At 49.6% G+C, this 25,064-nt stretch overlaps 8 protein-coding genes across 8 annotated transcripts; 4 read left to right on the top strand and 4 right to left on the bottom strand.

The window, feature by feature from the left end:
• The first annotated feature begins 590 nt into the window (after positions 1-590).
• BKA67DRAFT_38675 (uncharacterized protein) lies at positions 591-2,484 on the top strand. The gene has a single exon (XM_046096590.1). It carries the CDS (start codon positions 985-987, stop codon positions 2,134-2,136), a length of 1,152 nt encoding a protein of 383 aa, XP_045964188.1. The 5' UTR covers positions 591-984; the 3' UTR covers positions 2,137-2,484.
• Positions 2,485-2,833: 349 nt separating this feature from the next.
• Positions 2,834-4,125, top strand: BKA67DRAFT_510149 (tRNA synthetases class I-domain-containing protein; the record flags this gene model as incomplete). Its single annotated transcript, XM_046097302.1, has 2 exons — positions 2,834-3,760; positions 3,814-4,125. 2 exons carry the CDS (start codon positions 2,834-2,836, stop codon positions 4,123-4,125), a joined length of 1,239 nt encoding a protein of 412 aa, XP_045964187.1.
• A 495-nt stretch (positions 4,126-4,620) lies between these two features.
• On the bottom strand, positions 4,621-8,649 carry BKA67DRAFT_546659 (impB/mucB/samB family protein). Its single transcript, XM_046101407.1, has one exon. The coding sequence runs from the start codon at positions 8,347-8,349 to the stop codon at positions 4,870-4,872; it is 3,480 nt and encodes a 1,159-aa protein (XP_045964186.1). The 5' UTR covers positions 8,350-8,649; the 3' UTR covers positions 4,621-4,869.
• Positions 8,650-10,743, top strand: BKA67DRAFT_546658 (uncharacterized protein). Its single transcript, XM_046101406.1, has one exon. It carries the CDS (start codon positions 8,958-8,960, stop codon positions 10,560-10,562), a length of 1,605 nt encoding a protein of 534 aa, XP_045964185.1. The 5' UTR covers positions 8,650-8,957; the 3' UTR covers positions 10,563-10,743.
• On the top strand, positions 10,744-12,512 carry BKA67DRAFT_546657 (inosine-uridine preferring nucleoside hydrolase). Its single transcript, XM_046101405.1, has 4 exons — positions 10,744-10,915; positions 10,967-11,046; positions 11,265-12,010; positions 12,066-12,512. Exons 2-4 carry the CDS (start codon positions 10,999-11,001, stop codon positions 12,409-12,411), a joined length of 1,140 nt encoding a protein of 379 aa, XP_045964184.1. The 5' UTR covers positions 10,744-10,915; positions 10,967-10,998; the 3' UTR covers positions 12,412-12,512.
• Positions 12,513-16,579, bottom strand: BKA67DRAFT_546652 (uncharacterized protein). Its single transcript, XM_046101404.1, has 6 exons — positions 15,749-16,579; positions 15,553-15,696; positions 14,847-15,504; positions 14,381-14,784; positions 14,095-14,322; positions 12,513-14,033 (listed from the first exon to the last, which is right to left on the bottom strand). Exons 1-6 carry the CDS (start codon positions 16,255-16,257, stop codon positions 12,650-12,652), a joined length of 3,327 nt encoding a protein of 1,108 aa, XP_045964183.1. The 5' UTR covers positions 16,258-16,579; the 3' UTR covers positions 12,513-12,649.
• A 758-nt stretch (positions 16,580-17,337) lies between these two features.
• On the bottom strand, positions 17,338-18,563 carry BKA67DRAFT_38523 (uncharacterized protein). Its single transcript, XM_046096579.1, has 3 exons — positions 18,015-18,563; positions 17,868-17,953; positions 17,338-17,814 (listed from the first exon to the last, which is right to left on the bottom strand). Exons 1-3 carry the CDS (start codon positions 18,373-18,375, stop codon positions 17,527-17,529), a joined length of 735 nt encoding a protein of 244 aa, XP_045964182.1. The 5' UTR covers positions 18,376-18,563; the 3' UTR covers positions 17,338-17,526.
• Positions 18,564-20,388, bottom strand: BKA67DRAFT_38522 (uncharacterized protein). Its single transcript, XM_046096578.1, has 2 exons — positions 20,128-20,388; positions 18,564-20,078 (listed from the first exon to the last, which is right to left on the bottom strand). The coding sequence occupies exons 1-2, from the start codon at positions 20,250-20,252 to the stop codon at positions 18,752-18,754; spliced, it is 1,452 nt and encodes a 483-aa protein (XP_045964181.1). The 5' UTR covers positions 20,253-20,388; the 3' UTR covers positions 18,564-18,751.
• Between the last annotated feature and the right edge of the window lie 4,676 nt (positions 20,389-25,064).

The raw sequence follows: 25,064 nt of genomic DNA, 5'->3' as shown, positions 1-25,064 counted from the left end.
TCATTGTCCCGGCACAACTGAAGACAGTACTCGCTCGGTCGACCATGGCGCTTCTTCGCGGGGGAGCCCTTGAACGTGACGTACATAGCGTGCTCCAGGTCCCCGGAAGCTGTGCAGTGCATGTCGCCAGATTGCCTGGGTTCGCTGGCCCAACGGGAGTTATAGTAAGTTGCGGATCTTGCCGCAGATCAGAGTGAAGACGCAGCTGATGGTATTGAGAAAATAAATAAATACCCCGTGAAGAAGGACATACATATACAATGCGGCTGAGAATCTACAACCTGATTTTATGTTTATAGACGCTTGTCCCTCAGCCGCACGAGATCAGAGACAGGCATGCATGAGATCCAATCGCAGAGAATGGCGACGTTCGCATCTCCTCGTTGCCGGTTACTGATAAAAGCACTCGGACATTCCTTTTGCGACGTGACACAAGCAACTTCCTTCTGGCCGAAAGTTACATTGCGCAGGATTGGGATTGGTTACATTGGCCCAGAGTGGGCTGGGCCGGCCGTCAGATACGCTAATACTACTACTAATAATAATATTGGGTTGGGTGGTTGCAGGGACCGTTTCGCGCTGCTCTCGTCCAAAGATGAGGGGCCCCAATAGTCGTCGACTTTCAATCTACTAACCTAGACTACTCTATGTATGCCTCGACCATGATCTTCTTTTTCCTCACGGTAGTGCCTACTTGCTCAAACTTCCTTCCTTCCTCCCCTCGACCTGCCAGTCAGTGACCTCTAGAAATCCCACCTGTGGTTGCCAAGTACCAGCAAGCCGTCTTACTTTCGCATTGCGGGAGACACTTTTATAGTGCACCGGCTGAGTCAGGTGCTTACTTCACGGGGCTACGTCTTGTATTTTGTTGCATGTGATTTTCCGTGCCTCACGACCACAAAGCCCATTGACAAGTACAACATTTGCTTGTCAGGAAGCGACAAATTTCTTCCAGGAACCACAACTGCTGCACGGGTAACAGCCATGGTGCCCGCGAATATCAAAACCCCGGATCTACGCGAGATCCTAGGTCCTGTCTTGCAATCGCTACCACCTGCGGCACTCGCAACACAGCCGGCTGAGAACGTTCTTGATTACCTCACCCCAATTCTCAAGCAGCGTGTTCAACTCTTGTCGTCCTCCAGCACAGAACCATGGATCAGATTATTATGTTACGATACCGCGAAAGCTGCCAGGCTTGCCGAAATCGCCCAAAGTGATCGTCTGGAGCCGCACCCTGTCAGCGGCGAGGTCGAGATCGATTGGGACTACGATTCCGAGATTCGTTACCGAAGGCTGGATGAGGAGACGCTGCAATCATTTGTCGTCCTGCAAGAGAAGGAGCTCTCTTTCCGTCTGGACTACTGCACTGGCGATGTTGACGGTTGGAGAGTAGGTGAAATCAGCGTGCCTGATGCGTCTCTGCCCTTCTCGTCGTTCGGAGGAGTCTCGGCAATTGTGGAAGCCGATCGCCAATTTCGGGAAGAGCAGTCAAAGAAGAAGAATCCCCAAGCAGCATCGAACAGCTTCCCCAATGGCGGCGAACTGGTAGAAGACGAGGATGACGACGACGATTACTGGGCAAGGTACGACGCCACTCCTGCGCGTACTCCAGCAGCCAAACGGTCCCCCGCTCCGGCCTCAACAAGAAGCGGTACCGGTCCGCGCGGAGCAGGTGACGACGATGACTACTACGCGCAGTACGATTCGGTACAGCCTGCGATGGATCCCCACGACCCTGACGAGGAGGTGGACATGCAGGACATCTCTCCTCCACTAGGGTTAGCCGCACCGAGGCCCACGCATGCGACGATGAACAGCGGCAGCCAGGAAGAACTCGAGCTCAACGAGACTAATGGTGCGTGGACGATAGCCGAGCCGCCCAGATCGCCTTCTGCCGGCTCGAGGAGTGGTGATGATCCGAACATGGCTCATCCCCGGCCGGCATCCAGTGCAGGGTCGCATGCATCGGTCGCAAAACTCGAGGCAGCGGCAGAGAACTTTGGCGTGCAACAACACATCTCTCGAAGTATCAAGAGTCTTTTCATGCTCGGACGCGCATCCGGTATTGATCGCGAAGAGTTTGATGGCATCGTCAAGAGAGAGCTTGAGATGTTGCGGCTAATGGAAGAGTAGGCCATGTCTTACAACAAGTGTGGTATCTTACACTGCTGTCGCAAGTACAACGTCCTATAGGTTCTGTTAGGTTTGGTGGGGGGGTATCTTCGGAGTCCGGACTTTCTGGGATAATGATTGCATCTAAGGCGCATTGGGGGGCGGGGGCCATTCTTTTTTTTTGGGGGGGTATTGGTTTGATAGTCTACTGCGCATAAAACCAGGTATCACGCATTTAGCAAAATTCAGAATGTCGGAAAACACAAACAACACCCCCGAGAGATGAAAATGAGAAAGAGTGCAGACGATTAAAATGGTTCTGGGGTATGGCACTGGAGTGCAAACCACGACCCCCGCCCCCCAATTGGCAGTCCAGGTTGTACTTATTTATTTATCTAGAGGTACATGCATGCATTGGGTACATATCTCAGGGGTTCTGCCCGAGATGCCCCGCGATATGTGCCCTGTGAGAGATGCCCCGCGGTCGGGTCGAGGTACTTACCTGACTTGACCCTGGATGGAAATTTACCCCTCTATGACTCAAAAAAGGGCCATTCGACGGGATTGGTTGATTAATTCGACTCTAACAGCAATTAATTCTTGCCCGGTCGACTCTTATTTTTCGAGGACCCTGAAAATCTACACCTGATCTTCCTACCTCATCAGAATCTATTCCGTCTTCTGCATCGCCTATTTTCGCCAACCAAATTCCAGCAACATGACCCCCGAGGAGTCCTTCGCTCTGGTCAAGGCCAACCTGGCCGAGGTCCTCAACCCCGAGATCATCGAGAAGGTTATCCTACAAGAGAAGCGCCCCTTGAAGGTCTACTGGGGCACTGCCACCACCGGAAAGCCTCACTGCGGCTACTTCGTCCCCATCGTCAAGATTGCCGAGCTGCTTGAGGCCGGATGCCACGTCAAGATCCTCCTCGCCGACATCCATGCCTACCTCGACAACATGAAGGCCCCGCTCGAGCTGGTCGAGCAGCGCTGCAAGTACTACGAGTTCATAATCAAGAGTCTGCTCAAGGCAGTCGGTGTCGACATCTCCAGGCTCGAGTTCGTCAAGGGAAGCTCCTACCAACTGAACAAGGAGTACACAATGGATCGCTTCAAGCTTGAGGGTATCACCAGGATATCTCAGGCGCAGAAGGCCGGCGCCGAGGTCGTCAAGCAGACAGACGACCCCGCTCTGGGCGGTCTCATTTACCCCCTCATGCAGGCGCTGGACGAGGAATACCTCGACGTGGATGTGCAGATCGGTGGTGTTGATCAACGGAAGATCTTCACATTCGCCCTGGAGAACCTGCCCAAGATTGGCTACAAGGTCCGCGCACATCTGATGAACACCATGGTTCCCGGTCTTGGCCAGGCACAGAAGATGAGCTCCAGCGAGCCCGACTCCAAGATTGATCTTCTGGATGCCCCCGAAGTGGTGGCGAAGAAGCTGAAGAAGGCACACTGCGCCCCCAAGGAGATCGAAGGCAACGGTGTCGTCGCATTCGTCGAGCACGTCATTTTCCGCGTGCAAGCAATCAAGTCTGGAGGCAAGCCCCAGTTTGTCGTCAAGAGAGAGCGCGATGGTTTGGAGCCGTTGGTCTACCAGGACATCGCAGTGATGAAGTCCGACTTCGAGAAGGATGTTGTAAGTCGGACCTGCAGCAGACCAGACCCCAATTTCCGCTAACACATGTCTAGTTGACCCCCCAGCTACTCAAGGCTGCCCTTATTGAGGCACTTAACGAGCTGTTGGCCCCTATCCGAGCTGAGTACGAGGCCTCGGAGGAATGGCAAAAGACCACCGAGCTGGCTTACCCTGCCGAGGTCAAGGCTGCGAACCCGAAGAAGGAGAAGAAGGCAAAAGGAGGTGATCCGGCACTACGTGCAAAGGCGGAGGCAGAGAGAGCCGCGAGGGCAGCGGCCCAGGCAGAAAAGAGTGCCCCCGCTGACGCTTCGCACGGCATCGAGACACTAAAGATCGATGCGCAGACGAAGACAGTTCCCGAGTAAACACAGGATATACCCTTTCCCTTTTTCAAATGTCATGACCTGCTAAAAAGAAATGTGCATTGGCCGGAGTTGGTTGAATTGCGAGACATAGATCTCCGTGGGCACATATCCAAAGAAGATCTGTTAGAAGGTAGCTAGCTGCACATGTGGCCGACTCAAAAAATATAAGTCAGACAGCTACGAGGCAGAGAATATCATTGCTTTCATAGCATTCGCTACATATACTATTGTGTTCATCGACATGAGCTCAGACTGAGTAGACCGACCGTAAATGCCCTTGGGGGGGGGGGTGGTTAACACAAAAACCCCCCAAAAAAGAATGATAATACTTCCTCTGGTAGAAGTTCCGAGCAGCTTTCCGAAGAGCCTTCCGAGGGCAGGAAACCGGGTGATATGCAGCACAACGCATCAAATAGCTGTCCATGTTTTTATTTACTCTTCTTAAAAAAAAATTCTAGTTTTTATTTTATTTTTCTTGCTTTGAAGAAGGGTGCTGCTTTTGAGATTTGGAGAAAATATGCCTTTTAGCAATTTCCGTCCTTCTGGATACACCGGTATAGTGCTATATAGCTTCCCGCATTGTATACCCTATATTCGGTGGTCCGTGCGCGGAATGCCAGGATATACTCTCGAAAACAGAAGGAGAAAAGCTAGTTCTACTGATTGTCATATCGAGTTACCTTTTGGTCTTTTTCACTTGTTCATTTACATTCGTATCTCATCACTGGTATTAGTTCATTCTGTTTACATATCCAGAGGTCCCAGACCTCTTTGTCTGGCCGCTTTCTGAACCTCGCTCTTGACACTTCGTACTACACCGCGCCAACTTGTCTTGCCGCTGGAATCCGTTTCGTTTTCCTCGACGATGTAGTCAAGCCACTGGACGAGCTTCTTGGCTTTGTCCATGTCTCTCTCCTCCAGGACCACCCTGACGAGGTAGGTCCCCAGCATTTCGACATCCCGTTGGTGCGGCCCCTCGGTAGCCGTTTCCTTGTGCCAGACATTGAGCATATCTCGTATGTCCGACAACGAAGTCAGTTCTGCATTCGTGAAGGCAACCTTGGCAGGTAGTGCGTTGAACTGCAGCTTTATTTCGTCCTCATCCTCGTCTCCATCCTCGTCCCGGTCCCGGTCCTCTAGCTCTCGCTGGCGCTTATTTGATATCCTCAGGTCCAGACCAGCGCGCTGTGCTCTTCTGCGCCGATGATCGTCTATGACTTCTTTCCGCACTGATTCAGGTAGCCCCGCGAGAAATTCTGCGTCTAGCTCTTCCATATCACCGTCGCCTGCATCTTCACCTGGGTTGAAGGCGAGCGATGTTTGAACAACTTTGTTTTGCGCATCGGCATGCCGCTCTCGAGCATTGGCAAAGAGTCCCGGGCCACGCTTTTTAGTGGGCGTACTCTTCTTCGTCTGCTGGATGATGCGGTCTTTGCGTGGAGATTGAGGCAGTGGGCGAGCTTTGCGTGGAGACTGCGGTAGAAGATGTTGTCCTGCCCTTGGTCTATACGAAGCCAGTATCTCAGCCTTCAAATCATCGGGGAGAGCAGCAAAGACCTCAGGGTCGATGTCCGGCGGAATCTCATCCACCAATGCAGGACTTTGGGCTCTTGATCTCACAGCTGGTGGGGGTTTTCTGCTTTCGAATTTGGGCTTTGACTGGGCAAGCAGTTTGTTTCGAATATCCGGGGGCAACTCAGCAAGAACGGCCGGGTCAGGGTTGGCTGGCAGGACAAACTGCGTTCCACCAATATTCAAGGGTGTGTTAGCTTTGGCATCATTTTCGCAGGCTTTAGATATGGCAAGTGCCGCGTGTATGGTGCTGTGCTTCGGTTTCCTCGGAGTCAATGGGTCGTCATCGATGGGATCTTTGCCCTCGCTATGACCCGGTGTTGGACTTGGTTTGACTGGGCTGTCTACCTCCTGGATAAGATCTTCGGTGGGCTTCTTCGCCGACGCCGGCGTTCTAAAGCCACCAAAGTTGAGTTTCTTCTGGCTGCTTTCAGGTCCGCCAGATATCGAGATTTTAACGGGCTCCAACTTGGTGAGTTGTATGCCGAGTCCGCGAAGGTCGCCTGGGCTAAAATTGTAAGACCGCAAAATGGACACGGCTTCCTTGCCGATGACCCGATGGTTATGCGTAGCAATGCCAAATACGATACTCTTGTTAAAGGTGTCACATTTTCCATGACCGAGATGTTTTGGCGGATCTAGAGGTGCATCCAGTGATCGCCTCATGATTTTCATCGTCAATTGCTTGCCTTTAACCTGTTCGTTTACGAGACGTCGCTCCAGCTCCTTGCACAAGTTGAAGATGAACTCTTCAGCTTCTTCCTGGTTGATGAAGCGTATTCCCCAGTTGACCTCTGCCGAGACTGATTTTCTGATTGGCTGATCACCGACTTCAACACGATCGATGCCGCGAGCATATTCAAACAGCTTTTCCCCTGTCTTCGGGCCAAGCGCAGTGACGAGGCGCTCTTTTGACACCTCTCGAACGTCTTTGACGTATACAATCCCTATCTCCTGAAGTTTGCCGGTGATGCTGTATGCAACACCGGGGAGATCATCCGCCTTGAGATCCCCCAGAAAACTCAATACAGCCTCCGGTTTCAACTGAAACTGTCCAGCTGGTTTTGCTTTTCTCAGAGCGACTTTAGCTAGCAAAATATTGTCGCCGATGCCAATAGATACAGCGCAACCAGTCTTACTCTTGATCCTATCTCGAAGATCCTGTGCGATCTGGTCCGCTTTCTCCTGTTCTCTCCAAATGCTCCCTTCATCGACCCCACCTCCTTGTGAGCCCACGGCAGCGAAGATGAGGGAGCTCACGTCTATCAGGGCTTCATCGATACTGACACTCTGGACGACGCCACCAACCTCCAATATTGCCTCGTAGAAAAGCTGGCTAGCCGCTTCATAAGCCGGGAAATCATAAGGTAGCACTTTGAGATCCGGGCAAAGCTCTTTGGCTTTCTTCATCCACATGCCGTTCTTGACTCCGAACTTTCTTGCAGGGTAATTGCAGCTTGCGATTTCCGATCCAGTGCCACTGCCATGAGCTACGACTGCTGGTTTGTCGACGAATTCGGGTGCGCTTTTCAATGATACAGCGCAGAAGAAACTATCAAAATCGACATGCATGATATACCGCCTTGTTCCCGGCTTCCTTTTGGCTGGCCTTGCCTGGAGTCCTTTCTCCGCGGCCAATTTTTGCATTCGCGACTTCAGATCGGCTTTCCAAGTTGACAGATGATGGAGACGGCTTTCTGAGTAGTATTGTTGAATAAAGTCCGGATTAGCCGTTGACGATTTTCGCATCCTTGGATCTTGGAGTAACAACGCATTGTGTTCCTCCGAGGTCATTTCTCCGAGCGGCTTGTTGGGGGGCCTTGGCGACGAAGGAAAATCCTCCGGCTTGTTGTCGGAAGCCATATCCAGATCTCCGACAGCAGCTTCATCCAGTTCTGCTAGGTCCATAGAAACATGGACAGCGACCTCGACCAGCTTTCTCGGCGGTAGCGTGGCATCGTTAGCAAACAAGGGACTACTCCTGCCTCTCGGAGGTTCAAATGTTGGTGGTGTTTGATTTGTAGTGGGTGTCTGATGCCTAGTCTGCTTGCCATCGATTTTCTCAGCAATGTCCTTTAGCTGACTCGTGTAGAAGCTGTTGTCAGTCTGCTCCCGATATCTCAGCAGAGACGATTGTTGCGTATTTGACTGGGAAGACACCACACCACCGTCGAATTTGAGAGTCTTTTGCCTTGGGGTCTCTCCGATCACCCTATAATTTGACCATGGCAAAAGTTTCCCTGCTTGGATGGAATCGGTAACCCATGCTGGCTTGACAATCCTATACTTGTTAAAATCAACCATTTTTTTGGGCGGAAGGGTCGAAGCGATGATGTGAGTCGCCATGGTCTTCGAGTCTAGGTACTGGATGAAGGCAGCGCCATGCTCTACCAAGTCCTTGTGTAGAACGTGAAGCGGCGGCTGAGTGTACCCAGTGACGTGGGCGACTATACCCTTGAATATCTGGGGTTTGGTGGTAGAAGCACGTATCTCGGCATCAAGATTCTGGAGCTTGATCTTCTTCCGGCGGAAGTAGTCCGGGAAACCGCCAAAAGCGCTGGGCTCATATTCCTCGCCACCCTCGTCCGTGAATGAGTGGCTTTCGATGCGTTTCCGCACTTGGTTCGAATTCTTCTCCAAGCGGCTCCCCATGTTGGAGATTTAGAGGAGTTCTATCACAGCGTCACGGACAGCGTTGAGAGTAGGCCACTGTCCCTGCCAACCGCTGGACATGGTGCTACCAAGACGTGACCAGCTTCAGTGAGCGAAAAATAGCATCTGGTTCCTGAGCATCGTCATGTCGAAAGTATCAATAGATTTAGACCAACTCTCCTTTGTGCAAACGTGACTCAAGCCATGCTCGCAACGTCGCTCATGCTCGAGCTCTGGGTCTGGGACATGATAAAGTAAAGGCGATGATGGTTGTGGTAGGCTAAAACTGGAAGTGGCACTAGAACGCGTTGAACGCGGTGGCCATGTACGCGCCGTGCCATCACTGCTGCAAGCTCTTAAGCTGGGTTAACCTAGTCTAGTCTAAAGGACAAGTCTACGTACAGTGGTTGGACTGCTGTAAAGGTTCCCCGGCACCACATTTTAGGGAATCCGGCTCCCCAACTTAGCGCCTATCCAATCCTGGCCCTTGAAGCTGGAAACCGCGGGACTGAAAGAGCCATTGGGAGGTATTTTGCATTGCATTCAATTCCTACCAACTATGTTCACCGTCCAACACTGGACCGAAGTTGTTCCAGGGTTCTGTCACGATGAACAATGATCAGTTTCGCAAGCTCATAGCAGCAAATACTCCGAAGGACTCACCAAACAGTCATGGCGCATCGTCAGCCACGCCTCGCGCCGTTGCACTTGGGTCCAGACAGAAATCCAGCATGCCGATGACGCCGCGGTCCGTGGGCTTTACCCGTTCGGACTTTCAGCGTCAGTTGTCCGAGCAAAACAGACCGCAGAGGCCCCAGAAGAAGTTCAAGTCTTCCGCACCGAAAGGAGTCAAGCTCGCCGAAGGCTACACGGACCGCGCCAAGACCAGAGAGGATGAGGAAGAAGACGAGAGGGCCGCGAGGTTAAAGGCGCTCGAAGAGTCCTTCAAGAAGGAAGAAATCGACCAGGCGACATACGACAGCCTACGAAGTCGAATCGCGGGTGGCGACCTCTCGAGTACGCATCTTGTGAAAGGCCTGGACTTCAAACTGCTTGAGAGGATACGAAAAGGGGAGGACGTGTACGGCAACAAGATATCAGATGGCGCCGGCGATGATCATGATGATAATCATGACGACGACAATGAGGATTCTGTCGACGTGGATAATGCCTTTGAAGAGCTGGAGGACACGAGTATCGATACCATCAAGAGGGAAGCTGCCAGCAAAAAGGGCCTTGTTGCGACCAACACACTTAAGCCCGGCCAGAAGCGTTCAAGAGCCATGATTCTAGCCGATATGAAGGCCACGCGCGAGGCTGCAAAGGCAAAGGAAGAGTCCGCACTTGGCTCACGATTCAAGAAAATCGGCGACAGAACTCCAGGCTCGCGCATCGAAAAGGACAGTCAAGGCAGGGAGGTTCTTATCATAGTTGACCAAGACGGCAATGAGAAGCGCAAAGTCAGGAAACTCCAGGCGTCAGAAGGCTCACGGGAGGAAGAAAGAACAAGGGCCTTGATGATGCCGGATCAAAATGCGAAGCCTCTAGGCATGGAGGTTCCAGAAATCTACAGGCAGAAGGTAGAGGAGCCAGAAGACGAGGATGTGGACATATTCGATGGCGTAGGAGATGACTATGACCCTCTGGCTGGACTGGGAGAAGACTCCGATGACGACTCGGAGGCAGAGGAGAAGCCTAGCAAGCCACTGGCAGACGAAGTTCCGGGAGACCGCACAATGATGCCGCCGCCGCCACCACCGAAACCAGCATCTTCAACGGGACAGCGGAATTACTTCAAAGATTCAAAGACTGAGTTGGCCTCTGCCCAAACATTGCAGGCGCCATCAATGTCAGATCCAGCTATTCAGGCCGCCTTCAAGAGAGCAGCAGCGCTTAATCACAGATCGGCAGATGATGACGACGATGAGGCCAAAGCCAAGGCAGAACGACGGAAAAAGATGCTGGAAACTGTCGATCGTGATGCCGAAGACATGGATATGGGCTTTGGCACCAGCAGGTTTGAGGACGAGGCTGACTTTGACGAGTCCGACGTCAAACTCTCACGGTGGGGCGGTAACGACGACGACGACGACGGCCAAGGTGGTGGGACAGGCAAACCTAAGAGAAAGAGAGGTGGCAAGAAGCGTAAGGGAGACGCCAACAATGCCGACGATGTTATGCGCGTACTGGAGCAGCGAAAGGCTGCAAAATAGAAGAAAGCAATTGACACCAATCAAATGTACTTTGACAACTTTGTGATAAGTGATTACTTGTAGGAACAATGTCAATAACGTCAAGACATAAGACAGCCATGCTCGGCGTCTAAGAAAAGGTACACTATATATGGCAAAGGACCATCCAGATGTCGTGTTTACAAAATACGACTCCTATGCTTTTGTTGTTTTGTAACAGAAATCCGTTGTGAAGCTCCGACATTCCGGTCTTTATTATTAGGGCCCACCCATTACGAACCGACGGTGTCCGGCTGTGGCTGAGTTATCTTTCTCGCATCAAAACTCCGAACTCATAGAAAAGGGGAGAGAAAGGCAATTCAGCGCATTTTCGAGTACGTTCTCTACCATAGTGACAAAAGCCAGTCCCGTTAATTTTAGCAAAGCTACCACTGAAAGCGCGGGTGTTACTGTAGTCATGGCAGCACCAGTTCCTGTTTGGCTGGACTGCGATCCAGGTCATGATGTGAGTAGACTACTTCAATGGTTTCGTCCTTACATTTCAGCTATGAATGTGCCAGCTACTCCACGCTGTTTTAACCTTGGTTTGTTCAACTCCGGTATCACGGTATCGCGGAGGGCTGATGTTGGGCGGCCGGGAATGGGTCCTTCTGCCGTGCCCCTCCCCTCCCGATCCCCGATGCGACCTCGTTCTGCGTCCCATGTCGCTAACCACAACCACAGGACGTGTTTGCGATTCTTCTGGCCGCCTATCATCCCGGCATCAGGCTGCTCAACATCAGCACGGTCCACGGGAACGCATCGTTGGATAAGACAACAAACAATGCGCTGTCCGTCCTGAAGGCCATCGGCAAGCACCAGGAGGTGACCGTCTACCCGGGCCATGCTCATGCGCTTCGGCGCGCCCCTATCCACGCGCCCACGGACATCCACGGCGAGTCTGGCCTCGACGGGACGGATCTCCTGCCGAAGCCTGCAACGCAGGCGGACCGCTCCGTGGATGCCATCGACGCCATGGCCGAGGCATTGTGGGCCACGGAGCCCGGTACCGCATGGCTCGTGGCCACCGGCGGCCTGACGAATGCGGGCGATCTTTTCATCAGATATCCCGACCTGGCCGGTCACGTCAAAGGCGTCAGCATCATGGGCGGCAGTCTGGGCGGCGGCTTCACGCCCGCGCCGCTGGGCAAGGTGGACGGCGTGGAGCGGATCGGGAATTACACGAAATGGGCCGAGTTCAATGTTCTCATCGACCCCGAGGCCGCAGCCGCCTTGTTTGAGAATGAGGTCTTGAAGGGCAAGATCACACTCATCCCGCTCGATCTGACGCATCTCGTGCTGGCGACAAGCGAGGTGCAAGATACGATCTTGTATGGACCGGGATACGAGGGGGAGAAGAGCGGCAAGGGGAAGACGCAACTGAGGACTATGTTGGTGGAATTGTTGAACTTCTTTGCTGCGACTTATAGGTTCGGGTGGCCGCTTCCATTGCAAAATTGAACTCTCACAGCTAATCATGTTTAGGGATGTGTTCGGCATCGTGGAGGGCCCTCCCCTACACGACCCACTGGCCGTCGCAGCGGCTCTTGCTGGTACGCAATGGGAGATTCCTTTCTATGACTTCGACCCAAAAAGCGCCGAAGGCGATAGACGCCCCGAACGTTTCGACGTCGAGGTTGTCACCGAGGGCACCCTTGAGGAAGCTTTGAATGGTGCGCAGACAGGACGCACAATTGCGAAGTTACTTGAGCCTGGTGTGCCTGGAGTGCGAATACCCAGAGGTTTGGATATGGTGTTGTTCTGGAAGACTATTGAGGAATGCTGTCAAAGAGCCGACGACGCAAACGCGAAGCACTTGGCTGGGGCATAGATTTTCTAGTAGACACTACGCTTCGGTGGACGTCTACTGATCATTAGGGATGATTCAGATTATAAATCACTATAGACTACAAGATCTACAAAGATTACAGCCACAGTTCAGCTTGTTACATTCTTTTCTATCCCGTGCCAAAGTCATGTAGTATACAGTTGCTTGCAGTGGGCCTCACCGGCCACAAGGGGGTATTTTGACTTCATGACTTTCCCAGCCGAAACGCCATCCAACCTAATCAATCACTGTCCTCAGTCAGATCTATTACAGTAGTCGCTTTGCGCTTCATCCCCGCAAGTGATGGTACTGGAGGCAACCGCGAGGGACCTGTGTAAATGGTTGTTGTACTACGGCGCCGGTTCGGAGACGACCGCCTCCTTACGGCAGACGTGAGAGCGGTGCCGGTATTTGATACACTGCTGACGGGCTGGACAGTGCTATACCCCAGCTCTGCCCGTGGCGAAGACATAACGGAGGACAATGGAACTCCAGTATATCCCGCAGCCCTGCCGGTAGTTGGTGGTGATGGCCTAGGTCTAGACGACGGTAATTCTGTTCCCCCTGCTTTGGCGATTTCATCCTGTAGTCGTGCTAGCTCGTCGTGAACATTGCCGGAAATAGGAGCCAGAGGTTTGCGCTGTCGTGTGGTTGTCGGAGAGAATGACGATATGGTTGGGGTAAGATAATTAAATGGCAGGTAATGAGGCCAATCTGAAGCGTCGAGTTTGTTGAAAGACGTCACGTTATCATAGTGGCCCTGCAAAAGCACGCGTAGTTTTTCCTGGTTAAAAATCGAAATGTTGTTTTCTGCCTCCAGTCTTCGCTGTATCCAAGTTGGATTGAAATGGTGCTGGCTGTTCTTCGTAACGAGTAGTGTGGAAGGACTGCTGTGTTCGAGGATCTTGCATGTACAGTCGGCTTTCGAATCGTCAAGCATGTTTCGGAGATGTTCTCTTCGGGCCCGACCCAGAGTGAAACGACCGCTGGCTTCTATTGGGTTTTCAAGGAACCTATTCATTGATGCACACGCCAAACAATTACATGGTACTCGATCATGTTTCCAGGTCAATCCGGATGGCTTGGTAACAAACCTGATGATGTAGGCTCGGAGGAGTGTCTGGTACAGTTGTTGATACCGTGGAGTTGCCAAACTGATTTTATGCTCTTCGAGTAGCGCAATAAGATCCTGGAGCAATGGAATATATAATCGGTTCAGCTCAGCAGGTCGCATAGTTGTAGCGTGAGCACACAGGTGTTTCGCTAGCAGCTCGACGTCTGAAGTAAGACCCATTTTGAACAAGCCTACCACGAACTGGGAGAGCGCATCATAATCCACGAATTTAGTGAACGCGTTGGATGTAATGTCTGGTAAAGTAGAGTGAGTTGTGGATCTTTGCCACGCACCACCAGTAGAGCCGGCAGGATTGAATGACACTGGGGGGCCGCTATTGGGACCCATGGTCTGAACGCTCAAAACCTTTATAGTAGTCCTGGCTAGCTGTTTGTAAACAGCCAGATACTCGGTTCGTAGATGTTGGTTGCGGTTTATGTTTTGCCGCATTATCTTTGTAAGTTCCAGCATGAAGGGAGCAGATACGCAATTTTCGAGCAAGGGTGCAAGTCTGCATCATGTGAGCATTTCCTAGTTATACACTTATTCTATAGAGATTATTAAGAACTCACCTCGATGTAAGATACGCAAAGTCCATGTAACAGTTCACAAGATCAAAGACGACAGCAGCATCGCCTTTGTGGAGTAAGATTGTCCCACAATTCTCTAATGCTGCTTCTGCCCCAAGTGATAGAAGCGATCGCATATCGTCGGAGATCTCTTCTACATCAGAGCTAAAGGCCTCAATAGCAGCCAGCTTCCCGCTCATAGTTTTCCGTGCACTAATGCTCGAAAGTATACTGTCCAAAATACTCAGTCACTTGTTCATCCTTAACGAAAGACATACTCAAAACTTACATAGTCCTGAGCTTCCCGTAGGGTACCCTCCCTGTATCGACTTCTGAGCCCGCCCATATTAAGAAGTGTATTGAGACAGGTGCATCAGCCGTTGCGCAAAGATCTAGAAGGTCCTGCTGGTCGTGTAGAATAGCCACTTTCATAATACTGCATACTAGCTGGTCATTGATCGGAGCACCTGAATTGGTGCGTCTTCTGTGTGTAAATATTTGTCGACACAGTTGATTCAATATCGTCAACCAGTGGCCCGAGACTCGTGGGTAGAGACATAGCCCCGCATAATATTCGGTCAGCGTGCTTAAAGAATGGTAGGACATGCTATCATTACAGCCGCCGTAGGCTCTATCACTCAAGGCTTTCAAGAGGAAGGGATATGTGCCCATTGTTGGCACAATAACCAAAGCCTGTATCAGAATTAGCCCTGGGAATTTGTCTTGGCTTAGTCCAGAGCTGGACTGGCACTCACTGATCGATTGTACCAATGCTTGAGACTCCATAGATCTCCACGTGGATGCCTTTCTACTTCTTCCTTGTCGGGCTTATCAACGAAAGGAACAATAGACTGGAGAACATCCCCGTTCGGTATTTGAATGGTGGAAACAATTTGTTTACCATCTAGACTAAAGACAGCCTTTGTGGAATATTCGAAGCTAAATAATTCATCTACTGAGCAGAACTGGCTTTTGTGCCTCGAAGAAAGGGAATTGTGTCCATATTCTCCAGGGAGACACCTGCCGTCGTTGTACGCATAGCTTGTATGATCGGGCTTAGTTGCGCCCAGTTCTATTTTTAAGAGATCTGCAAAGAAAAGATCGAAGCTTAACTCGCTGAGCAAATCCCGAAGTCGTTGCACGATGTGTTTGTCCCTGGTTTTTAGTGTCCTAAACGATGTATTTGTCCCGTCAAATTTGTGATCCATGACAAAGAATAGCGGAGCCGGCGGACGGCAACCATTAATGATCTCGTAGTGCCAGGTTTCCAAGACTTTTTGTAATTTTTTGCTGTCTTCTCCTATCAACGCAGCAGAAGGGGTTCGTTCGAAAGTGTTTACAGCAAGACTGTAGGCCAAAGCGAACCGGTAACCTTCCTTGATAGGAAGAACATCGTGATGTGCATCTTCATACCTAGATTTTTGGTCAGTCTTTAACATCAAACGATGATCTTACACATACCAGCCAACCCATGAAAGCTTTGCTGCTGAGATTCCGAAGCACTTCTTGACGCCATCATGACTGGTAACGATATCTCCACCTACGTGGCGAGAAGGTAGATTGATCAAGAGGGTTGCAAAATGTTTGGAGTTTTTGTCCGTGTTCCTCGTCTAAATCAGCCTAGGTGCCTGATGAATTGGCACGGAAATCCGCTTACAGGGAGCATATCTCACCGGCGGGCCCCTTTCCTTGTAACAGCACTGCTTTTAGCTTTGCTGATACCGGCTCTGATACACCGAGTTCCTGGGCAACATGAGGCACCACAGTCTGTTCGAGAAACGTGTCCCATTCGACTGAGTTTTTGATGCTAAAGCCATCGGTGTTGAGACGCCAATGACCTCGAGGCGAATTGGCAGCGGAAGCACTTTGTGTGTTTGATATTTGATGTATCTTAGTTTCGAGCAGTTGAGCCTGTACTATATCAAGGGGTAGGCATATTGTGCCCACGTCTTTGACCACAATTTGGGGTAGGACGTCAGGCTGGATAGCTGCAAAGAAAGCAAAACTACCGGGAGCTTCAATGGTATTTAGAGCTTCAGAGAGGTCTGCTTTTAGATCCCAAGGACTAGTAATCCGTATTGAGGCTGCATTGTCGGGGTGAGGTGCTGAGAAAGAAGGTGGGTCTCCCCGAAGCATTCCTGAATGATTGGTACCGTAGAGAGCCATCCCATCATTGCTGAGACTGTCTTTGTTGATGTCGAATTACAGCTATCGATAAAGCATATCCAATGCGGTGGTACAATAGAATCCGGTTTGTTAGTTAGCTATGCATCCCATGATACAAAGCTCGGAGGCCTTGGAGTTGGCACAGCAGTGAAAGTGGAGGATGAACACGCAGATGCTTCAATTATACAGAAACCCGCTCCTTTGCAAAACGCGCCTCAACTGGACGCGACGCTCCACCACTTTACTGGTGGGGCCTCCTTCGAGCCATGGAATATGTACCCCGCAGCACAAGATTTAGTGCTAGACTAGGTTGGGCACAAACGTCGTTCTGAAAAATACTGTTGTTCAAACAGGATACTTTCTCCACGCGGCTAATCACAAGGACTAATTAAGTAAATAACGAAGAAAATATGTCAATTGAATTAAGTAAAGTCTCCCGCCGGGTTCTCCTCAAATTATGCATATATATATATTGAATAATAATAAAATGGATAGCGTTTCCTACCGACAAACTAGACTCCAATAATGTCAAGCCCAAACAGAAGGTATTATTTCACGAAACCGTAGTATACACCAACAGCCCAAAGTCGAGTAGACGTGAGGATCTCTGTGTAATCATGATGGTGTTAGTATCATTAAACCGGCCCGAATAATTCACTGCATCTTAGCATCCGGCTACAAGTCAACACTGTATCGCTTTATGCTGAGGAAACAAAAGTTCCTGAGCCGTATCCTAGTCCCGAGATGTCATTGCGAGAGCAACCTCAGGTCTAATCTGGCGCTACGCATAACTGGCCCGAAAGAGTGGCTCAGGGCCAGAGCTCAACACTCAAGTCTGAGGCCAATCAACTCTGCCAGAGCGAGCCCCTGCATACAATTTGGTGTTAATTAGTACGGGCATCAACGACGACGTACATATCCATAAAATAAAGCAACTTCGGAATTATTCCCAAATTATTCATATTCCATACTGAATATCAAAGAAAATGGGAACAGTATCCTGAACTTATAAGTTACTGCTACACACAATGTTCGGGCGGTTGCTCTTCCAAATCACCACTTGGTCTGATCCAAGCATTCGGGCAGGCTGTCCTTTCACGGACAAGACCGCGGAGGTTAACTAGCTGCCCCAAGATAGCTCATCTGTGAATCCAGACATTCTGCAATTCAAGGCCACTGCAGCTATTCCGCAGGCCAGCTTCCCCCGACATGAGTCTGAATCCTGGAGATGCGCACCCAATTTTATCATCACGGGCTCAATGCGTTACCCTAGGCTGTGTGACCATGAAACCAATCCTCCTCACCAAACTCGGCCATAGTCTTGTACACTCTGAAGATGCTCAGTTTTCTGCCCTCGAGGAGCTTCTCAGTCCATGGCGAGGCGGCGAGCTTTTTTATCTCAAGCAGATCTGGGCTTTCAACCGCAAATTCATGGATCGCTAGCCAAGCAGGAGCGTGTGCTGCAGATTCGCCTGTAGTAGAGATATTCCGAGCAACATTAAGCTTAAATCGCGTCGTGCGCAGATACCCAGTGGCTCCGGCTACGCGACCGAGATGCTGGCGGCAGATCAGCAACTAGCCATCACCGTCACAAGTTTGGGGATACGCACTTCCTCTCTGTACCACTTGTCAAATTCCTCCGCATCTGCCTCTTCCTTGAGCTCAATTTGGGCCGATATAATAGATCTTGTGTGACCTTCTGGGCATCAGCGTCGGCGTTTGGTTCAAAACGGCCACCTCTGCGTAATAGGACTCACCTGTCCCCCTCTGTGTTGGATCGTACACCTGAATCAAGCTGTCGATCCGATTACTGAAGTCAGCCAGCTCGGTTATGTCCCCAGTACCAGGCAACAAGTCGCTCTTGATTGTGTAATGTTTGAACTCCTCACTACCCAAGAAAGCAATATCCTTCAACGGATATATAGCTAAATAAGGCTTATCTGCATCCGGATTGATGTCCTTAAATCTGCGAGCCGACTTTATTCCTGTCATTTGAATGATTTCAGGAATGTGAACCTCGTCATACCATTTGAGATAGGTTGTCTCATCTAGAATCTTCGGATTGGCGATCTTGGACTCTACATAGAGACTGCCCGGTCCGCTGAGCTCTTTCGCCATGTCTGAAACTTTTGAAAAAAAAATTTAAAAATTTAAATTTTTTAACTCCCGGCAGGTTGCTGGATATAACGAAAAACCGCAGTTGTTGAGGAGAAGAGAAGAACGATTGCATCTGCACCATGATAAGAGGCAATTCAAACACAGCACGCGCATGTGGTTACCTATATCACCGGTCCGGAGGCGGGGCATTAGTCATTAGGCTGTTGGCGGGTCCGGTGCCCAGTGAGCTGTCGTGTCCACAATAACATAACATGAGTTGCTCCAAACGAAAATATACGTTTATACCGCACTTCCCCAATACCAAGTCCTTGAACACTGGGATTTGATCTGTGCGCTTTGCCCTTGTTTGTATAACGATCCCTGTGCGGAGTGCTGCTTAATCTTCACCTGTCAGATCAACCACATCTTCCAGGTTGGTCATGCAATGATCGTTCGTAGTTGCTTGGTTCACCTTGTTGGGATATGTAAGTTGGCCGTCAAACTTTCTCTTCGTATTCGCAGCAGGTTGTTGGTTCTGAAAATTTGGGGTCATTGGAATGCGTATTCCGGAATCTGGAGGGCAACAAGGAACCATTGAGGCGTTACACGTGGTCTCTGCACGCTGTGAAACTCGGTACATAGATCTCGGAGCCGAAAACATCACCGGAGGCGCATTTTGGGGACCGTTTAATATACTAGGCGTAGGTTGTGTGGCCTGCGTTGTCGAATGCTGCGCATACTGATTCACATCGCTGCCATAGCCAGGGATGCCTGGTTGCTCCGTTACCAAGTTCTGTGGAATTGATATGGATGAGTCGGCATGACAAGCTTGTGGGGGCACACCAACAAGACTCTGATAATGCCTCCCAAGCAGCTTCGCCAGGTGATATTGGTTCAGTTCTCGCAGAATCGATTGAATACGAGAGCCACAACTCTCCCATGATTTTATATCCATTTGGTAGTCAGATGTTCGCTTTGTGATGTGGTATTGCTTTCCGGTATCCTGGTAATCTAGGCAGTCGCCCAGTGAAGCAAGCATTTTACACAAATGAGCCTTATTCCCCGTGCTGGCATGATTGCTCATGGTAAGTTTGTTCTTGTTTTTGTCGAGCAAGAATCCGTCCAGTGTCAAGCACACACGGCAGCCATGTTTGGTCTCTCTGCTTTTTAGGCCCCAATGCATTTGAGGTCTTGCGTTTTTATGCTTTTCCCAGTACTCTCCAATCAGCCCGACGAAAAGTTTTTGATATTTTGGTTCAGTAAAAGAAGTTCCTGGGAGCTTCTCTAGCATGAGGAACAGATCACGTAGAACTGGTATGTAGAGATTGAACAATTCTTGCTCCGGCATGAGTTGTCGCTGTGTTATCAGTGAATCCGATAGAATCATAAGCTCATTTTCCATGCCAAGCTCGACCATGACGGTTAGGAAATTCGTGAGAGTTGCGATTTTAGCTGGAGCTGGAAGAGAAGGCAAGATTTGAACTATGCTTTGTCCCGTTTTAGAATGCAACGTTGCACGTTTCCTAGACTCGTGAAGCCAATAGGCCATACTCACGAGCTGTGAAACACGAAATGACCTGGCAACTGATTCTGCAGTTGAGCGCACAATAACCAAAGCCGCTTCCTTTGGAAACACCTCTTGCAAGGCACTCGTGTAGAGATTCCAGATAAAGCCCAGTACGAATGCGGCACATTCTTGCTTCTTCTGGACGATGGGGATTGCACTTTACATGTCAGTGATAGAACAATTATGGGGCTCGAAGTGGCACTCACATTTTGCATAGCCAATCGAAATCTCTTTCATTCCGAGCTATGGACACGAGACGTTCGCCATCCTGCTGGGTCAATAACTCCAGTTCGCAGCGGCGGACCGATTCATCCAGTGCATCATCAGCCATTCGTCGAAGTCTGTTGCACACGTTTCCTTGATTGAGGGTACTGATTGCGGTATACCTTTCTTCCAGGGTAGGAATAGCTGTGATGACTTGAATCAACCTATTGTGTGTGAGAAGATGCTTAAGTAGATAGATTGAAAAGCTTTACCGTAATCTAAATGTGTCAAGACAAAGTGTCGTACTCTGGACAATCTCGCTAATTTCCTTTAGGTAATGCACGTGTTGGAGCTTATCGCACACAGAGTCGAACAACTCCTGGTTCCCATACTTCATCGCGACTCGCAAGAGGTCCATAGTCAGTTCACGGGGTAAACGTGACTCTCGAACGGCGACCCAAAGATTCTGCTTGCGTATTCCGGACCAGGTTGTCCATACAGAGCAAACAGTTTGAAGCATTTGGAAGTCTTCTATATCTGCGGAAGACATCAGACACCTAGAAGTAAAGTAATGCAGTATTTGAGCAGATTGATCGCCTTGGTCTTTCTCAAAAACCTGGGAGAAGAAGTGATGTGTGGAGCTCTCGGGGATGATGGCCATAGCCTGTCACGGATCAGAACAAGCTCTTTATATCAGGAATTTTGTTCGTACCAGTGCCCTATATTCACGGATTTGGCGAGCACCCTGAGAGAGTCAGCAAATATTCGTTTTATTGGGTGATAACTACTCACCAGGCGAATGTCGTTGCAGTCATCGTCAATTTCTTCGTTGTCCGGATCACCAAGATCGAAAAAAAGGTCACCTTGTGCTATATTCGTTGGGTCCAAAGGTAGCTCCACAGTAGTATCTCCAGTAAGAAGGATTTGGACTGTCCATCTTGTCTCACGTTCCTCTTCATCAGACGCTACCATACCATCTCTATTTTGGCAAGCTTGCGGATTTCCCACACTTTGATCTGCATTATTAGCCAGGTAAACGTTTTCGCCCACCTCTGATTCATCCCTATCCTCATCTTCATCTCCCTCTTCCTCTTCCATGGCATAAGGGTCTTCATCATACTGATCAGTAACTCCTTCGTCCGTCCTTTGCAATCGGGCTAAGTAGACTTTGAAAGACAACTCCGAGACCAGCGACTGCACAGCCTCGAGTTTTCTCGCGTCTGCTCCGCCAAGTTTCATGGCACTCAAGGTATCATTGCAACACCAATCCTCGAAGTGATAATACACAGGTTGAATCTCTTCATCGCCAATGTTGTGGCCAGGCCGAGACCATTGAGTAAGTACATTCCGAAGGCTTCGTCTCAAAGCCTCTGGATTGTTATGCGCACAGCTGGGTAAAGTCAACTCGAGGCATTCGCGACACACGTCATGTCCAATGTTGTCCAGGACGCGCACAATATCCTGCTTCAACTGATGTATAGTTGCCATAGTTTATCGAGTAGCACCGATGCGGCCGAATTTGACTGATACAATGTTGAGCTTCCCGATCTCAGCCAGATCCAAAATACGGCTAAGATACAATAAGGTCCGGATCGTAGCTATTTGGCGTACAAAACATTGCCGACGGCTGTCGAGCTGGGATAAATATTTGAAATGCTAAAGTCTAGTGGAGCCACGCCACTCGGACACGATTAGCAAGGATCGTGCTCAACATCGCATAGTGGTTTGATTGCATTTTCCAGTATTTTCCAATGACTAAGTACTTCTATGTGAAATTTGATCCATTGCGAGTTTTATTCTACCTTACGCACTGCTATGTCTAGCTTGCAAAGAAGTCATGGACGTTCACTTTTGCTTGGGGGTTTTTGCATTCGCGCTTGTCGTCATACAGTGCAGATTGTATAGATGTGTGCACTGAGTCATATTACAACACATCTGGCAGTGATGCACTCGAGACTTGGTATCCCTTCTGCCATGTACTAACAAAAATATTGTGTGAAATGGCCCCGAGGTGATAGGCTGTCGCAAACAATAGTTAGAGTCATGAGGATGAAACGAGCCCTTATGGGATAATACCACCCACAACAGTACCCAGAGCTGGTACTTACTCAGTGCGTCTTTTAACACGGTACATGCTCACAACTGGGGAACGACGTTGAGACTGTTATCAGAAATCTTAGTTTAAATGTTTTGAGCCGAGAAGGCTACCATCCTATACAAACAGCGTCTTGATTTCATTTTCTGACCTGGTTGTACTGCTTGGGAAAACGTGCCATGTCATTGCTTTGACTTAATGTTGTCGTTATTCTTCCGAAAACCTTTCGTATGCGGTTGCCCGATGGTGCCGTGCGATATCAAAATGATTGCTTACTATAAGCAAGCCAGCTTATCTCGGTCCATCAGTCCTCGAGCTCATTGACATCGTTATCCCCGGTTGCCGCATTGGTCGGCAGGCTCTGATGATGTCCTCATCAACCGACGAGCTCCGTTCTCTTTTGAGGCCACGAAGAAGTTTTGGTGTCATGGCGGCTTGGGAGTATGACTGTGTTGACTCATTAGTAGATATTCGTTTATTCTAAGTACTCCGTTGAGGTGCTTCACGCTGAGGCGTGGGGCCTGGTGACGGAGGCTAGAATAACTGAGTCGTTGTTTGGGGCGCTGCAAAGTATTGTAACGTGTGCATATTGCCTGTAGTGGACATGTCAGCCGATGTCAGCTTGCCCAGTCCTTCATGAGTCCTTTTCTCAAAATTTGAGATATGCGAGTTCAATTGCGGTTTGTCAACGGCTTGGCAGCAGTGAGCACTGCGTGTATAATATCGAGGCTCATTCTTTTTGTCTTAATTGCGCCATAGTAACTCAGGGTAGACCGTAGGGAGTGCCGTTTTGTTCGTTGGGCCTTATTTGTGCCGTCGCAGCATGCGCCAACGCACTTATACCATCCTGGCTGACCTCCTAGATCTTTGTCATCAACGGTTCCTCAGTCAGTGAATTCCCAGTCAACGGCTACATGTAGTCGTCACGACTGTCTTGAAAAACTAGATCTAGAAGTGGAAATTTTATATCGGCCGGTAGGGGTATTTTATAAGTGAAGAATGCAGTTATGCGCAGTTAGCAGCAAATTACATGAGATGAACACATGTTATTCTACCATATCAGCACAATTCTTCCAGACACAATGTTTCGGGTTCTTCATCACCGCTCAGCTCATCATACCAGATCAGGGCTTGTTAGGAGCAGAAGATTCTTGGCAGTTACGGCACCTCATACCGAAAAGTCAAGTTATTTTGAAATGTTCAAACTGCCACGTTTCTAACAATTGAGCGAATTGATTCACCTCCGGAACGCAGATACTAGCGTTGAAGTCTGCTGGTTATTTATAACAGAACTGCTGGCTCTTTCCAAGCAAGGTCTCTTCGTAAGATAATAATACGTACGGCCTGGCGCAGAGGCATGACTGTTCAGGACGGCTTTAAATTCGTGGAGCCTGCTATTTCGTCCCCAACATTACACTCAAGCCGTTCTGCCTGATTTGAAGCACAAAATTTTTTTTGGGAAACCTTGTCCTTTCACTCCTCCTAAGCCTCCTTCTGACTTTCGTATCTGGATATTATCTTCGTTACTGCGCAGGAACTAGACTCGACATACTTCATAGTACGTGACAATACACAATCAATATTCATCATGAGAATGACACCTTCAAAATGATGGCAGTCCGATCAAATGCATCATACAGGCTCTCCTTTAGCTTCTTGATGACGCCAGTGCTAATTCATCTCTGGCTTGGCAATTGTCAGACGGAATACGAGAAGCGTAGCTCACTGTTATGATTACCAAGGATCAAGTCTCCGAGGTTGGTTGGTAAGACTACGCTGGTGTTGAGATGTGAAGTACGTAGACTGGTCATGGAAAGCAGTTCTGAACTATATCATGACGCGGCCCATGTCAGTGGGTGGGGGACTCAGGAAATATTTGTTCCTCTAGAGTATATTTAAACACAATACATATATGTAGTCCCGAGTCACACCTTCATAGAACTAAACAAGTTTTCATATATTCCCGAAATCCATGGTGATCGTGACTTGTGTAGTCGACACAAATGCTAGGTTATTGAATGCAACATCCGCCCGTCCTGGCCGATGACATGATCGGCCAACTAAATTGTGCGCAACCCCCAGAAGGAACATAATGGATCCGACCATGGCTCGAATATTACAATCCTGCAGCGAGAGCTGGCGGCCCACAATCGAGTCGTGACCTTGGTGGCAAGCTCAGTCTCGTCCATGATTCGCACCCAAGCATTTAGCTGCTTTCATAACATACAACTTTGATGACTTGAACAGCAAGCTATGAGCAACAGGAGGCTAATCACTCAGCGAAGCGGGAAAATCGGTACGCAAACCTTGCGATCCCTAGTAGGCGGAGCCGAACACAGCCTAACGTATTATTGAAGGTAGACACTTCATTGGGGTGATAGCCGCCACCAACGTTCCCATCATCCACCACGACCAACAACACCCCTGAAATCCACCGGAGGGAGAAAAAAAGATTTTCAATAAGATTTCTGCGGACTGTGGCAAGGTAATTGTAGCGGCAGAATGGATAATTTTCTTTTTCTTTTTTGGCCCTCCCTTCGACGGGTTCGGAACGTGACCCTTTGACTTTTCAATGTCACTTGGAAACTTTCGTTCGAGAGACTATCCTACACTTCTACCCGTTGACCACTAGACCTTCGAATGTCCGCAGGCGAATATACTCAGGCTTTTTGGGCTCTATAAAGTCAACTTCTCGAGCCCAATTTTGGGGTGCTGGGGGAGGAGAGGCTGGTGGGTTGCTGGTCAGCGTCGCCAGGGACGCATTTTATGCTTGCCATAAGATACACTGTGAAGGCTGCACTTCCCGGCCAAATGTTCAAGTTCATGCTTATGCAAGTCGACGTC

Source organism: Truncatella angustata (genome assembly GCF_020726525.1).
Source record: "Truncatella angustata strain MPI-SDFR-AT-0073 chromosome Unknown BKA67scaffold_1, whole genome shotgun sequence".
Lineage (NCBI taxonomy): Eukaryota > Fungi > Ascomycota > Sordariomycetes > Amphisphaeriales > Sporocadaceae > Truncatella > Truncatella angustata.
Note: the sequence above shows the minus strand (reverse complement) of the source record. Positions and strands in the feature narration are given on the sequence as shown.

What these genes read in the sequence shown, in the direction of transcription:
- BKA67DRAFT_38675 (XM_046096590.1), top strand. Translation starts at nt 985, where the DNA reads ATGGTGCCCGCGAATATCAAAACCCCGGATCTACGCGAGATCCTAGGT.
- BKA67DRAFT_546659 (XM_046101407.1), bottom strand. Translation starts at nt 8,349, where the DNA reads ATGGGGAGCCGCTTGGAGAAGAATTCGAACCAAGTGCGGAAACGCATC.
- BKA67DRAFT_546658 (XM_046101406.1), top strand. Translation starts at nt 8,958, where the DNA reads ATGAACAATGATCAGTTTCGCAAGCTCATAGCAGCAAATACTCCGAAG.
- BKA67DRAFT_546657 (XM_046101405.1), top strand. Translation starts at nt 10,999, where the DNA reads ATGGCAGCACCAGTTCCTGTTTGGCTGGACTGCGATCCAGGTCATGAT. An exon ending in ACTGCGATCCAGGTCATGAT is followed by an intron (nt 11,047 to 11,264) that starts GTGAGTAGACTA and finishes CCACAACCACAG; the next exon opens with GACGTGTTTGCGATTCTTCT. An exon ending in TTCTTTGCTGCGACTTATAG is followed by an intron (nt 12,011 to 12,065) that starts GTTCGGGTGGCC and finishes AATCATGTTTAG; the next exon opens with GGATGTGTTCGGCATCGTGG.
- BKA67DRAFT_546652 (XM_046101404.1), bottom strand. Translation starts at nt 16,257, where the DNA reads ATGGCTCTCTACGGTACCAATCATTCAGGAATGCTTCGGGGAGACCCA. An exon ending in AAGCTTTCATGGGTTGGCTG is followed by an intron (nt 15,505 to 15,552) that starts GTATGTGTAAGA and finishes CCAAAAATCTAG; the next exon opens with GTATGAAGATGCACATCACG. An exon ending in TACGGGAAGCTCAGGACTAT is followed by an intron (nt 14,323 to 14,380) that starts GTAAGTTTTGAG and finishes TATTTTGGACAG; the next exon opens with TATACTTTCGAGCATTAGTG.
- BKA67DRAFT_38523 (XM_046096579.1), bottom strand. Translation starts at nt 18,375, where the DNA reads ATGGCGAAAGAGCTCAGCGGACCGGGCAGTCTCTATGTAGAGTCCAAG. An exon ending in TCCAACACAGAGGGGGACAG is followed by an intron (nt 17,954 to 18,014) that starts GTGAGTCCTATT and finishes GATGCCCAGAAG; the next exon opens with GTCACACAAGATCTATTATA. An exon ending in ACAAGTGGTACAGAGAGGAA is followed by an intron (nt 17,815 to 17,867) that starts GTGCGTATCCCC and finishes ATCTGCCGCCAG; the next exon opens with CATCTCGGTCGCGTAGCCGG.
- BKA67DRAFT_38522 (XM_046096578.1), bottom strand. Translation starts at nt 20,252, where the DNA reads ATGGCTGATGATGCACTGGATGAATCGGTCCGCCGCTGCGAACTGGAG. An exon ending in TTCGATTGGCTATGCAAAAT is followed by an intron (nt 20,079 to 20,127) that starts GTGAGTGCCACT and finishes TGACATGTAAAG; the next exon opens with TGCAATCCCCATCGTCCAGA.